The 14,172-nt window shown below is 34.3% G+C and overlaps 1 protein-coding gene across 1 annotated transcript; it reads right to left on the minus strand.

Annotated features, from left to right (window-relative positions):
- Positions 1-729: 729 nt before the first annotated feature.
- LOC128972144 (aromatase) lies at positions 730-13,911 on the minus strand. Its single transcript, XM_054387990.1, has 9 exons — positions 13,599-13,911; positions 11,913-12,063; positions 9,276-9,430; positions 8,815-8,991; positions 7,991-8,105; positions 6,099-6,213; positions 5,286-5,448; positions 3,614-3,855; positions 730-981 (listed from the first exon to the last, which is right to left on the minus strand). Exons 1-9 carry the CDS (start codon positions 13,741-13,743, stop codon positions 730-732), a joined length of 1,515 nt encoding a protein of 504 aa, XP_054243965.1. The 5' UTR covers positions 13,744-13,911.
- Positions 13,912-14,172: the final 261 nt, after the last annotated feature.

The following is a 14,172-nucleotide window of genomic DNA, read 5'->3' on the forward strand; positions in this document are numbered from 1 at the left end:
CAACATGTGTAATACTACCCTATTAGTAATGTTTTGTATTTATTGCCTTATTCATGGATGGTCTTCACTAAGATGTTTACAGGTCCTCTGTACCTCTGTAGCAAGAAGCAGTCACGTTACCTAGTGCTATGAAAACTACTGCCATCAATAAAATCTGACACTGTCAGTCTTTGGTATCTGTTTGTAAATTGACAGCAGAACACAGTGAAGAAAAATGTTTGAATGACTTGTGCAAACCTATATATGAGTTATACATTTGAAATTGTTTCATAGTCTTAAAATCATCTTTAATAATATCCAGATGTTTGCATAAACCAGATAATTGGAGGTTTTGTGGTAGTTAAATACTGCTAGGTCTAGCTTTGGGAAGGTGGTGGGAAAGGGGACACACACAGTTCTGGAATTAAACACACCTCAGGCATATTCTTTTGTTGACTCCCAAACCACTGAACTTATATTGTTTGAAAAGCAAAGCATAACTTTGTCTGAACTTGATGCCAGGAATTCTGCATATAGTGTGGCATCACAGGACTATTTTGTAATTTTAGTCTTTATTACATTGAAGTTGTGTTCAGAAGATGGTTTGGCTGTGCAGGCAGAACAAGTTGTCATCTGAAGCAGTAGTCTTTTAGGGCAGAAAATGTTGTACTCTATATCTTTACCAAGGAATATTTCTCAGGGGTTGTTGCTGAGAAAACCCTCTAACTATAATGCTGATGCTGATCCCTTTTAGTTACCCTGAATGCTGTTTGGGTTTCTTCTAGGTGTGAAAACCATCTCCAGCAGAGGCTGTCTTTCTACTGGGTGCATGGATAAGTCGTTATTTTTCTGGATGTTGTTAAGACCTCTTCCTTTCATTGTCTGCACTCTGCACCGTCTCAGAAGTGTCACCAGAATTGCTTTCATCATTACCATGGCAATAAACTTTCCTACACAGCCCCGAGGGCCAAATCCAAATGGTTGGAAATAGCGTGAAGGAACCTGCACAGAATAACATGAGCAATAAACTTTAAGACAGTTTTTTCTTTGTAAAAGTAAATAAAATTATGATGGAAATTAGTAGTAAATATATTCTGAAAAATTTTGTATAAAGAATCTCTTAGGAGCAATTACTTGCCTTTACAGTGAACAGCCCTCCCACCTGAGTCAGGCTGAAATACAAACACCTACAGAAGGTTTGCCATTTTAAATGCTAAAATAGCAGGGAATGTTGTTAAACAGTTGAAGCCCATCTATTTCAGTCTGTTCATCCTTCAAACTACAGAAATTTTTACCACAAGCTGTGAAATGGAGTGAAACTTTTGCCCTTTGATATGCATTAGTATAATTTAAAACTTTTTCAGAAAATGTTCATTACAAAGCTTATAAAAGTCTAAGATACAAGCTGATGCTTTGTCTAAAGATAATCAAGTCATACATCTACCACAAAAGTAGTGTCCCTGAAAATTAATTTGGCATAAAATGCAATGCTGAAAATTTTGTAATTGATAACACATAAAATGATTGTTTCCTCTCCTATCAACTAAACTATGAAATGCAGGATTACCAGTACTATTGAAGAATGCACAGCCAGTTTCTGCTACTTTTATTGACTCTGAATAGATCAGGTATCCAAAATAGTCCAAACAGCATGAACAGTACTGCTCATGAGGTACAAAGGTACTTGTTATAAGTAAGAAAAAGCAAGTTGGACTATAAAGAAATTATTTTTCTTCATCTGTGTAGCATTCTTCTAAATGTAAGAAGATACTAGCTGTGTCTGACTTCCTACTTAACCAAAGAATAGAGTAGAAAAGTTTGCTTTATTATCTGGGAAAAGTGTTCATTTTTCAAAATTTTCACACTGAGAAAAATAGTTTGTTTAATTTTTTTTTTTTAAGAAACTGAGCTGTACTTTTGGAAAAATGATAGGTAAATTCAAGTGTTTATAACACAGAGCAAGGATAGCAGCTGGCAGTACAGCTCAAAGGCAACTGCTCAGCCTGGGAAAATGGAAAAAAATGATGGTGTGGGTTGCTATTCACTTGGGGAACTGTGTGAAAATTGTGCCTGCTAGAATATGTGCCAAACAGAATGCATCAAGTCAGATAGAAAATATGTTAAATATTTAGCCAAGGGGAAGTATTTACAATAGGAAAGTGTATTTATAAGTAAGAAATTAGTTTTGATAGAAATACTTAGAGTGAAAATAACAGATGGCAAAATGGAAACTATTCACAGTGAATAGTTAGTGCAATAAACTTAATCACGTACTCTTTTCTTGAATTTTCTACAAACTTTTTTCTTAATTTTTTTCTTGATCTGCTTTTAATACTGCATGCAGAGTTTGCTATGGATAATCAAATAGTAGTTTAGAAATGGTAACCAATTTGTGTGTGGCATGCACAGTACTTCTAGATTTTTGATAGGAAAAACGTAAAAGTTAGAGGCATGTTTCTTGCTTGAACATTCCTATCTTTTGTTTCTTTATTTTCTTAATTATTTCTTCAGGTGTTTTTACTAGGAAGTCCATTTTTTGTCATCTGTTTCTTTGAAATTGCTGTCCGTGGACACTTATGTGTGCAACTGCTAACATCTCAAAAGAAAAAAATAAGTGGTGAGATAATATAATTATTTCCTAAGCAAAATGAGAACTAAGCTGTAGAAAACATTAACACTTTATTGTCATCCCCATTCAACCTTAATATTTGACAAGCTACTAGAAAATTTATGAGAAGCCTGCATGTCAGGAAAACGTGTGCTTCTGTGATAATAAGGCTAATGTTCTACAGTTAGCTCTTCATAGAGCTAAGCTGATTGTGCGGTCTAGTTCAGCTATTAATTCCAGAGATCTTTCTAGTTCCCTCACGGGAGTGCTAACCAAAGTTTAGTATTTCATATTTCGTGCTCTCTGTCACATGGGTAGTGGTATCTTCTGCTACCATCTGCACTGCTTGGCATGCAAAAACCAAGAGTCAAGTGTGCCATGGAATCAGTCTGTTTCCTTTCAGTACAGTTTTAGCTCTCCAGATGATTATTGCTGAAAAAATACAGCTTTGCAAAACAAGTTGCTTAATCAAAAGAGCAGAGGTCTAAATGAAAGTAAATAATCTGAAGGATGATTTATGGTAGTAGGGCATTACAAGTAGGAAAACAAGTTCACCTATTGCTTTTGATGCAGGACTCAATAATGTAGCTTAAAGAAAATTCTAGTTCTTTTTGCAAGTAGAATATAAGTTCATTTGGAATGCTGTGCAGAACTGGGACTGAAATGTTTAACAGCTGCAGTATTGAGTTGGTTACAATTTCTGTTTGGTCTATATATTTTATATTTTTAAAAATTCCTAAATAAAAAGAAACAAAAGAATAAAATGAGTGCTAGATTCTCAGTCTCTCAAGAGTTACTATACTATACTTTTAACTGTACTATACTATACAATACTTTTAACTACAAGACTCTTTGATAGGATAATATCTGTCCATTTTTAATTACAGTAATAAGCAAGTTGTATAGCTAAGGACTTAGACAAAGGACAAACAGTCTTATGGTCACAAACGCTTACAATCAAAGTAAGAGGAAGAGACCATGGCAATAAATAATAATTTCCTGTGAGAAATAAGATAGAAAACTTACATTTTTCTCAAAATTTTCAAGAGAAAACTCATTTGGCTTTGGGAAGAATTCCAACTTATGCATACGTCCAATATTGAGAATAATGTTTGTCCCCTTTTTCACAGGATAGCCATCAATCACATCATCTTGTAGAGCTTTTCGCATAATCAAGTCCACAACTGGCTGGTATCTCATGCTTTCATAAATAAAATTCTCCACAATTTTTAAGTTTGGCATGTCATCACTCTGTATATCTCTGTCACCTTATAGAATAAAACAGATGTTGAAGAAGTTGATTGTGATTTTAGTAAATTCATTGTACAAATACCAAATCATTTTGCAAAGATTTTCAGTTTTTGAAATGGTAGGAAGGATCTAACAACTTCTGAGGAGCTTTATGTAGCTTTACATATTTGTGAAACCTGGTATATTGTTCATTAGCATAAACTTTAATTAATTTATGATCTTTCCTTCTTAATGTGTTATGAATCTTTGTTCTGCTTTCTCGTCAGTGACAAATCTCTGAAAGTCTTTTGCTGACTTTTGTGTGACTGAGAGCAGCAAGACACGAGAGAAATTTTCTGAGAGCTGACAGCAAATGAAACCTGGGAATAGCCTGTAGATGGAAGATAACTGTCTAGGGACCTGAAATTTTAACCATGTGATTCGGTTTGGCTGGATGTACAACTAGGTCTTGCTGTGGACTGACTACAGTTGCTACGTGTAACTTACTTCCAGCTTGATTCCATCTGCAGCATTTTCAGTGGCATAATGTACTGCCAGTGGGAGCCTTATGTCAACTTTGAAGCCACAAGCAGTTCAATACAGGCTGAACACTGCAGTGGTAGGTTTTCACGGTAAAAGGAGCTTTGCTACCCCAGGTGGTCATTTGCTCAAGGAAAAGGCAATAATATTCTACTGCCTTAGAAATCAAGGCTATCAAAAGAAGTATGGAAGATGAATACTTGAGTACTCGACTTTCATGAGCACAATAAAACAATGTTTATTAAAAGTACCTTAGGAAAAAAAAAAAGACTAAAATATTTTATTGCATATTTTCCAGCATTTAAATGACCAGAAGTAGATCTAAAATAAGAGTCGTTGAAATTAGTTTCTATATTAGTTCAGTGTCTGGCTTGCAATGAAGTCTAGATAAGGGGAGAATACAAATTTGGAATATCTTGATTGTGTTTTAAATACTTAGTAATTAGCACATGAGAGAGAACCAGTTTGGTATAAAAACAAGTGACAGCAGAATGTCACATTAATTTTCTCTAATCTTGCTATTCTGCAGTTGTAATGAAACTTAGACAAACTCTATACATACACAGAGAAATGTTGGTGTTTAGAAATACTTGAAATAACTGTCCCTTTTTGCTATTTCAAGGAAAACGGACAATCATCTCAGTGGGACTTAGGAGGTGATTTGCGCTGCTGTTTCTGGGGGGTGAGGACATTCTAATAGATCGTCAGTTCTCATGAGTTCTATTTGAATTTATTGTACAAAATTGCTCCTCTTCTTTCATTTGATCCTGAACAAAATCTTTTATATATAATGCTAGATCATGTTTTATGGCAAATGCTTCTGTTAGAAGGAAACACTTAGAATTTTCAGCCTTTGAATAATCAAAATTAGATCACTGCTGAAGTAAATTTACATTCCCACTTTAATGACTTTACAGCTTCTGCTTACCCATAACAGTTTCAATTTCTCTCATCATCTCCTCTTCCACTGTGGGGTGCTCTGCAATCAACATTAGCATGAAGAAGAGAGTCACAGACAGAGTATCAGGAGCAGCAATCATCATTTCCAGCACACACTGGTTCACATTCTCAGCAGTCAGATCCCCTCTGTTCTGAAAAAAAATTGAAATTTTGTGGAAAATGTTGATTGCTGCCTTCAGATGTCAACAAAGGTCCTGTAGCAGTAGAAAGGGAAGGACCTAGAATATCTGCTTTAAACAGAAGCAAAAATCTTCACAATCTCTATATCTCATAGGTTAAATAGCATTTATTTTTTTCTCTTTCAGAGAAAACCAGAAAATTCATGTTTTGATGGGTGTATATTATATTACAGAGAAGCAAGAGTTTATTCTTAGCTTGGATTCTTACTGATTTATTGTCTTTCCTCAGAGAGTTTGTGAGCTGTCAGTGATTTAAAAAGATAAGATTTAAGTAGCATTTGAAGCCTTTGCAAACAAAAGGCAATACATCAAGATAAAATACAGGGATTAGGGGAAGACTAGAGGACATTTGGGAATAGATGCAAGATAGATATTATTTAAGCCATGAAAAATGCCAAACAAGCACCTATTTCCAAAAATACTTTTCAATATATGAAAGGAGACTTCAAAAAATCCAGCTAATTTGTATCCGTTTACAATGGCATTCAGATTTAGACACATAAATTTTAAGTTGCAAACCCTGTTTTCTTAGTGACAGGAGAATGTAAAACCCAATAAAAATAATATCAAAGGTAGTTGTATTTCAAGTACATTGCCAATACCTGTGCAAAAATCAACTGAGATGCAAAATCCATATGTTCATCCAACTTTTCAACAGTGGAAAGCTTTTTCCTTTTCTGCTCTATTAAGATCTCCATTGCTCCTTTCAAATCCTTGCTGAAAACAGATTGAATCCAACATATTAAATGTCTTCAGATTAAGATATGATTAGAAACATAGAGATTAATGATAAATAAATAAATAAATTCTAAAAATGGCAGAAATTAAGTGTTCCTAAGAGTAGTTATATAGTTTAGTATGGTAATACCAAGGGAAGGCATATTTTCATGTTATTCAATAATTACTTGTTAATTTGGAATGAAATCTTATTTTCTTCCTACAAGATAGACTGAAAAGGATGAAAATCCTATTAATGAATGAAGCTTTAAAAGATTTATTAAGACTTCCAAAGAATTTATTCCCTTCTATTTTATACTGTATTTTATCAGCGAATAAAATATACATAGAGAATGCAAGGCATAATTGTTAGAAAAATGTAGATAAATGTTAAAAATATGTACAACTGTCAACAAAATTTTGATCTAAATTTTCCATATTTAAATAGTAATAACTTTCAAATAGTAATAACCGTCAACAGTTTGGATTTCTGTGGTGGAAAAAGGCAAGGTCCACAAGTTTATAATCTTATTTGGGATTTTCAATTAGCAATATATTTGAAGGCAATTATTTTTAAAAAGTCCTTTGTAAAGCATTTGATTGCAATCCTTAGACTTACCATTGTTATTTTTTATTGTTGGGACAGAAAATTTCACTAGGCTTGTAGTGAAATTTGAAGGAGTAAATGCATTTAAAACTTTAAACCTCGTTATCATAATTTATAACATATTCCATATTTTAAAAATAGCATATAGTCCTTTTTTACAACTTTACTAGAAGAGTATCAGAAGACATCATATCTGTGGTGATTCTTCGTATTGCTTTAAGTTCATTTTAATTGGATTGCTTTTGCAACATCAATATTTACCTGCAGGGGCTTTCTAGTAAAAGTCACAGAGGGCCATTGTTAGAATTACAGGATAAAGCACTAATTAGTACTGTAATAAAAGTAGCAAGCAAATGTTAGAGAAGGTAGGTCTTGTCTCTAGTTCATGAAGGTCCTCAATTACCTTATTTGAATCTCCATCTTTCCTTTAAAACTTTTCTAATATAGCACTATCAAAACAATTTAGTACATATGATTTATAAATAGTACTTTCTCTTACTAGATGGAATTCCAATAAAATAATTGAACAAACTGATAGCTAATTCTTTTTATAGCCAGTCTTTTTTCAGCAGAAGACAGCAAATGAGATCATGAAAATAGAAGAGGCATTTTGGATGGCAAACTGATTTTATTCCTTTTTTATTCCGGAAGAAAACACTTGAAATGAATTATTATGCTGAGCACCAAATTTTAACTCAAAAATGAGTTGTTGACTCAAAAATGCAGATTGAGAACCAAAAACCAGGATTATGCTCAGGGGTTAGCTTTTCTAGGACAGTGCTGTGACTGGAGATGGGCCTACTGTTTGACTACCTTCAACTAGATAGCAAATATAACTTCACCTGTGCCCCCAATCACTTTTCCTTGTCTGTTTCAACTGCACCAGGGATTTAAATTTAGTTTCACATCTGAGCCGGCATTAACTAATATTTGGTGAGTAAACTAGAATTGAATAGACCAGGGGCTTAAATTGTTTTCTGAGTCACTTGTAGCATCAGTGGTAAATCTTGATTTCTTGATGTCTTGGCTCTGCAGATGCATGGCTGCAGCCAGCCATTTTTGCAAGTTCCATGATTTATTTTCTAAGAGGCAGATAAAACAGCAAGGAATATCTTCTTTGTAGAAAGAAAGAATTTTATGCAAATGATTTGTAAAACTCTTGATACTTACGCTGCTTCTTCATATTTCTTGCACAGCCAAGAAATCTTAAAAAAGATATCAGGTTTTAATAAAAGTGCTTGCCAAGCATCAAAGTAGTTTTGAATCTTAAGTACAATGGCATGTTCTGAAATAAAGGTTAACAAAAAAGAGTATAAAATATGAATCTTAATAGTTAAATAACACAAATGCTTCAGAAAAAAAATAATAGGGCTGTGTTTTCTATGTAAGTTCACAGGAATTTGATAAATGGATAAATAGTGGTAGATTGTATTAGGAAACCCTTGTAGTACACTGTAGAAAAGGTATTAAAAATATTAAAAACCCCTCTTGATAGCTAGCTAAAAGGAGGTATTGGTGAGTCAACTACAACTAATAGTTTCCCACAGAAGAGTAGAAGCAGAACTCTTGCATCATATAAAAATGGGATATTTTAGACATCATGATAATGTTATTTGTGTCATATGGATTTTGAGGATGAAGAAATAACAGAGGACGTAGTGTCAGGTGAACTTTCAAGGCAATCATTTAGTTTGGTGGAAAGATTTCAGATTATTACTTGCATGTTATGCTGAAATTGTACCACTCTGCATAAAAATTGCTTTAAACGGTACTATTTATAAAGGGAGTGTGACAAGCTAATCTATATTTTTGGCCACATAAAATTATTTTATAACTAAAATTAGTCATAAATCAATTCCAGTTATTTATAAGATGATATAAGAGTTTGTTCTTGCTCTGTTGTCTGAAACAAAACTTCTGAGGGATGTAAATGAGTTTTCCTTGAACATGTGCTTTAGATCCATCATAAGGTGTGAAAATAAACTTGTTAATACCATCCAAAGGGATCCCGAGAAAAAGTTTGTTAGATGTGTCAAGCATGATCCGTCTCATAAGATTCAACACGTTGATGTTTCCTACTTCAGTGGTTACTTCATGTAGTTTGTCCAGGTGATCAATTGTTGATTCAACACAAATTGCTATCATGCGCACAAGACCAGGACCAGACAGAGCTGAAATATATGTGTATATGTGCAAGATGATCAAAAGACTGGTTAACTTTCATACCATATATATATATATATATAAAAATATAAAACTTATCCATTGGTGATAATGATGTAAAATAGCATACCATGCAGGAAAAGGGTGAAAGAGCATATGCAATAGAATAATTATATGGGACACATAAAGAGAACTGATTTCTGTAATTTCATTATGAAAAGGACAACCAACATTTCAGAAAAGATAGATTGTGTGCTGTAGTGATATGGTGTATCGATGCACGCTGATTTACCTTTGGTGAAAAAGGGTCGAATTTCTTTCCAGTGTGCTGGGTTGTTATTAAATATGATCCCATTTTCATACATGCCGATGCACTGTAATCCAAGTTTGCTCCCAAATCGAGAAACATAATGCCAGTGTTTCATTACATGGAACACACTTGAAGATCTGAGAAAGAAACAAGGAGAGAAAAAAGCCCAACACAAAAACACAGTTTCCTGGATTGTATGCAGAATTTTTGTTCTGACATTTTATACTTGCTCTGACAAGATGTACAATGCTTGAAATTAAATGTTGTTTCTTTTACATGATTAAAAGTCTTGATGATAAATGCCTTCAGAATGTATATTAGAGCAATGATCTCTCAGATCTTAAATTATTTTTCAGCTAAAGTTCAAAGGCCTACCAAAAGATTTGAGTCTGAATAGTGTGTGTACATAGGAACATGTAGATATATAAGATTTACCCAGGCAATGACCAATGTCAGATATTTCAGATGAGGTCTAAAATATTTGGCAGCTGATAACCTCATTATGATAGATATTAAATTACAGCTATGCTTTTGTAGCCATTTGGTCATTCCCAGACACATGCAGAAAATGTAAATATACATGCATCATTTAAATATACATCATCAAAATATGATGATATGTGTAGGATAAATATTACTAAACAGACTTATTAAGGAGATATGTTGGCAAGGTTTATTAACACATGCAGGCAAACAGGTAGTGACCAGCTTTATTGTTTTAAGATATAATTTTTTTTAGAGGGAGGCAGTATTTTAGAAATGTTGAGATGATGAAAACCTTATTAAATGAAGTCCATCAAAAAGAAAGAAAATCCAAACAGAGATTGAAATGAAACAATATGCTACTTTCTTTACCATGTGGCATACTCTGTGGAGCACATCCCAGGCTTCTCATGTGGTTTTAGTTTATTTTTTCAGTCAGGCAATGGAAATGGGACTTTTGCTATTGACTTCAGCAGTATTGGTGTCCACCAGTTTTGCATGTCCAGAGGTAAAGTTAACAACGAGATGCCTTATAGTACAAATAGACAGATGTGGATTGGTGTAAAAAAACTGAGGAGAGTGTCTGAAGGGCAAACCTTCCAAGGAACTCAGCATATTCTTTTTTTCTACACTTCCTCACATATGCTGTCTTTTTTAATTTCCTTAAAGGCTTTTTGCACTTCGAGGAACATCACCTGTATTTTTAATAACACAAAAAGATGGTATTAAATTATGGCAGCTGTCCTCAGGAATGGGAAGGTGCAGGATTTTACTTCCTTCTATTACACACGTCTAGGCAAAGGACATAATGATGTTTTAAGGTCGGATTTGGACATGACCTTGCATAAGCAGATTTTCGTTATGAAACTATTTAATAAAATCTTTCAAATGATGACATCTATTGTAACCAAGACTGCAGGTCCTTCTCTCTATGTATTAGCGTCTCAGTATGATTAGACCTGATGGCAAAAATTCAAATGACATTGGTGGGAATTGTATGCTTTTACAAAATTCAGGTTATGTTTAGTTTTGCAGGGAATTTATGATCCACTGAAAGCTTTATGTTGTTGTGTTTTTAGAAAAAGTTAAACACTAGTTCTCCACATACAGCCAATGCTTTCAAGAAAAACGTGTCTGAAGCAAAATTATGTATTTGGGTGTAAAGTCTCATGCAGCTGTAGCATTATCAGCAAACCCGATTTATTTCTGATGTATTAGTAGTGGAGAAAGTGGAAGACAGCAATAAGAGTGCATAGAATTTTACATTATCAAAACGTTGTGGTGCATTAGTTGATACATGCAACACCTATGTAGAATAGGAATGTAGTTTTCCTGTCAGAGTTACCTTTTCTTACAGAGGTAAAACCACAGAGATGAAGCTGACTTGCTTCACACAGCAAATCCTGTGTCAGTCATTTATACTACATTGTCTTTCAAAAGCTTCTATGTGATAAAAGCTAAGTAGGGATTGACTGATATTGATATTGCTGATAAAAAGATTGTGATCCTTTATCAATTACACATGATAAACAATTTACTTTTTTTTTTCAAGGCATAATTCACAAGAACCCAGAAGATCCAATGTAAGAAGCAACCACCCATCCCGTAGAGCAAATAAAATGACAGACTGGTTTAGCATTGTTTAATACTGTGTAATCAAAGTCTATGAGTAATCCCATTAATTGGAGTGGAATTACTCATCATCCTTTACTTCTGGACATGCATTTGCTTAATTAACTTGTTCAATTGAAGCCATAATCTTCAAGCAATTGAAGAAGAAACTTTAGAATACAGGAAACTAAAATTAGGCTTGATCCTGCATTGCAGTCAGCCTTGCTTCCTGTGCCTGTATTAAACGGGATAGTAAAAGAGTTCACTTTTTTTAGGATTGAGCCACAGTTCTTAGTCTTCCTTTCCATGAAGAAAATCAAAGAATTCGTGGACTTCCATAGCAGAGTCTTTAAAGAAACAAAAGATTAGGAAACGATCTTTGATCAGTGGAAGTAAGAAGTTTATATTAGGATAATTGCTGAAAATAATAACTTCAATTCTGCTTTAGGGAAAAAAAGTAGTAAAGAGGTTGTAAAAATATGAAAAAAATCTTTATACTATTAAGGATAGAAAATAAGGATTTACTTGCTAATTATAAATGTTTCTTCGCCGCTGATCCAAACTCTCACAAATTCTCCATATGTCTTATTGTAGTAGTTGCAGGCATTACCTACTCCCATCCAGAGAAATCTCCCATGTGAAATGAGGGGACCAATGCCCATGCAGTATCCTGGCCCTAAGAAGTAGGGTAAGAGAAGTTTGGTGCCACAGTGCTCACTGACAAGTATATACCTCTGAGCATTACACTTGAAAGGAGTTTTTTAGCATGACTGTCAAAGTCTGCATTGGACAATTCACATACACAGTCCTGTTCTGAAGTTCTCTCTTAGGAAAACCAACCATGTTGTTGAAGCCTCACATACTACCTGTGGAAGCCTATAGTCCTTTATATACAACTAATGACAATCATTACTTCTTTATATAACTTCAAGTTGCCTTGCTTACACTCGGAGGGACATAGCTAGATATTAGAAAGCAGAAATTATCTAGAAAAAATGCACATGGTTTATTCATTTTTGATTGCCACAGATCACAGTATCACAGTATATCAGAGGTTGGAAGGGACCTCAATATATCATCAGGTCCAACCCCCCTGCCAGAGCAGGATCACTTAGGATAGTCCGCACAGGAGCACATCCAGTTGGGTTTTGAAAGTCTCCAGAGAAGGAGAGAGAGATCCTGAAAGAGATTCTATGCTGGTGTCAGAGTAACAGTCAATACTTTTCATGTAATTAATTACATTTCTTTTAAAGTCATTAATACTAGAGTGAGAAAAGAAATATTTGAAGGGAAAAAGTACTTAACTGCTGTGACCTTAGGAAAACATGCTTAAGCAGGAGCTGATAATGGATTAATAAGCATTTTGTCAATATAGTTCTAAACTAAAGCTTTCTGCTGTAACCCAGCACCTAGTTTCCCTAAAAAGGAGATGGAGAGAGCAGGAGAGAATTTGCCTTTTATTACTTTTAAAAGGAAGCTTCCTTCTTCAGGAAAAGCTAAATTTGCCCCTTTTGTCTGTAAAACACAAATTTAATTCCATAAACCAAAACAAAGTAAGTACTTACAAAACTTTAGTATGCTGTTCAAAAATTTAAAAGTTGCTCATAGCTACCCTGTTTACTAACAGGAATTGCAAGACCCCAGACGTAAAGACATATAAACTTAAAGCATATTAATTTAGTTCAATCTTCTTGTTGATCCAATCAAGTATTCAAATAGAAAGCATAACCTTCTGTGAATAATTCCCCAGTTCTCTAACTTCTGATGAACTCATATTGAAGGATGTTTGGCAAGGATCTTTTCTCAGAATTTCATTCAGGTGCCACAGGTTTAGGATTATTCCTGTCAAATACCTTCATGGGATGCATGCAGTAGCTCATTCCATTGCATCTAATGAAAGATAGGCTGAATCAGACATACTTAGCATAAGCCTTCAAACCATTACAGAAGGGGCCCTCTGAAAGGGAAACAATTTAACGTTTTGTTCTGGAGGGTCTCCAGTGGCAAGCATGGAGAAAAAAAAATACATAATCTACTAAAAAAGCTGTATAATTTAAACTGACTCTTAGTAAATTTTCTTGGCATAAAATCATTATTCAGTATTACTTTCTCACTTAAATTTGAGAAACAAACAAACAAAAAACCCAAACAAACCCCAAACCCTCAACTCTTAACAGCTTTTAGCTGATACTATAACTAAAGTTAATTTACCTGGTATTGATGAAGTTTCTTCATGATTCCATAGCAGAAACAGAAAACACATGAGAATGACAATGGGAACTGTGGCCACTGGCATTGCATTTGGTACTAGGCTGGTGATGTTGTAGTGCATTGGGTTCAGATTTTCCAGTACCATCTTTTCCGAGATTCTGCTTTGCTTTAGAGAAAGGGGAAAGAGGCACAGTTTTTCAAAGCTCAGAGATATGTTCAGCTTTAGTTGGTACTTCTCAACCCTTTTGTAGATCTTGTAAATGAGCAAATTAGGTCTTGAGGTAGCTTTATTTTATAATGAGAGTGGCCACCTGGACAAACTGCATCACAAGTCAAAACAGACATGCAGCAGACACTCTTTGCTTGGAAATAACAAAGCTTTTCTGACCTTGATGTTAAAGCATAGTTTGGGATACTTTGGCTCTTATCTCTGATATTGACTTGGCTGGCCAATACTGAGGTTTACTCCTTGCGAATTTCTAACCAAAACACAAGAAATTAAACTTTCAGCACATGTGGAACCATTGAATGGGTTCACTTGCAAGCTTTTATCTCTGTTACTTAGGATTTTTCC

This window comes from Indicator indicator, chromosome 16, assembly GCF_027791375.1.
Source record: "Indicator indicator isolate 239-I01 chromosome 16, UM_Iind_1.1, whole genome shotgun sequence".
Classification (NCBI taxonomy): Eukaryota; Metazoa; Chordata; class Aves; order Piciformes; family Indicatoridae; genus Indicator; species Indicator indicator.